The following is a 916-nucleotide window of genomic DNA, read 5'->3' on the forward strand; positions in this document are numbered from 1 at the left end:
TCCTCATAGAAGCAAACAGCCGAGTTGTTATAGGCGCGCTTGATGGGCTGCAGGGAAACACGTGATGTGGCGGGTCACACTGCTGCAAGAACATAGGCAGCGCCAGCCGCCACAGGCTAGATGGCATACTGCATCAAGGCCAAGAGAACCGCCTCTGCATGCCATACGCACGTGCCCATGCCTGAGCTACAGTGCTTGCATTCATGTAGGATGAGGACAATGCAAGCATGAGTGTCTATACCTCGGACAGCAGCAGCGCGTTGCGTGGTGATGAGACGTCCTCCTTGGACAAGCCCAGCAGGCGGCATGTGCCATCCGCCCAAGACAGCTTGCACAGGTGCGCAAGGCTGACGCAGTTTGGGGGGATGCCTTCCCCCAGCAGCTGGCAGCCCTTCACCCCTGCACACTGCAGCTGCGACTTCAGTGCAGATGTCTTGAAGTCTTTCTCCTTCTTGCTGTGCGTTGCAGTGGAGCCGTCACGCCACAAGAGCACCTTTGAAACTAGGAACGGCATAACTGACTCCATCTTGCTGACCTTCCTCTGAAGGTCCGCCAAAGCCACTGTGTGTGGGGGGGAGGGGTCACGGCAAGGGTAAGCCGTGCACTCACTCTCTCGTCGACTCTCGCCAAGCCCTTAGCCCCTCGTTGCTAGCACCACGTGATCCAGCCAACTTGGCAGCTGGACTTGTCAGTAAGTACGGCCAGTCGCCCAGTTGAAATGCATGCAGGATCTTATTAACGCAACCAATGCGGGAACGAACGGGTACAGAGCAGCAGCAGAAAGGGACGGACGGAACAACTTCCAGCTGACTTGCAGTACAGCATAGGCGCCGGGGCCCAGGCCCGCGCCGCAGCCCATGCACCCACCGTGCCATGCCTGGGGCGAGCGCCCCGCCCACCCACCCCAACCTGCCTA

The 916-nt window shown here is 59.2% G+C and overlaps 1 protein-coding gene across 1 annotated transcript in view; it reads right to left on the reverse strand.

Moving 5' to 3' along the window:
- The window catches only part of VOLCADRAFT_97267 (uncharacterized protein), a gene marked incomplete at both ends in the record, with an annotated part of 6,592 nt that overhangs the window by 2,760 nt on the left and 2,916 nt on the right, over positions 1-916 (reverse strand). The window contains one exon of the mRNA XM_002956270.1: positions 242-561. Coding sequence (XP_002956316.1) covers positions 242-561 — 320 coding nt within the window. The remainder of the gene's footprint in view (positions 1-241; positions 562-916) is intronic.

The sequence above is a fragment of the Volvox carteri genome, assembly GCF_000143455.1.
Source record: "Volvox carteri f. nagariensis unplaced genomic scaffold VOLCAscaffold_59, whole genome shotgun sequence".
NCBI classification, from domain to species: Eukaryota; Viridiplantae; Chlorophyta; class Chlorophyceae; order Chlamydomonadales; family Volvocaceae; genus Volvox; species Volvox carteri.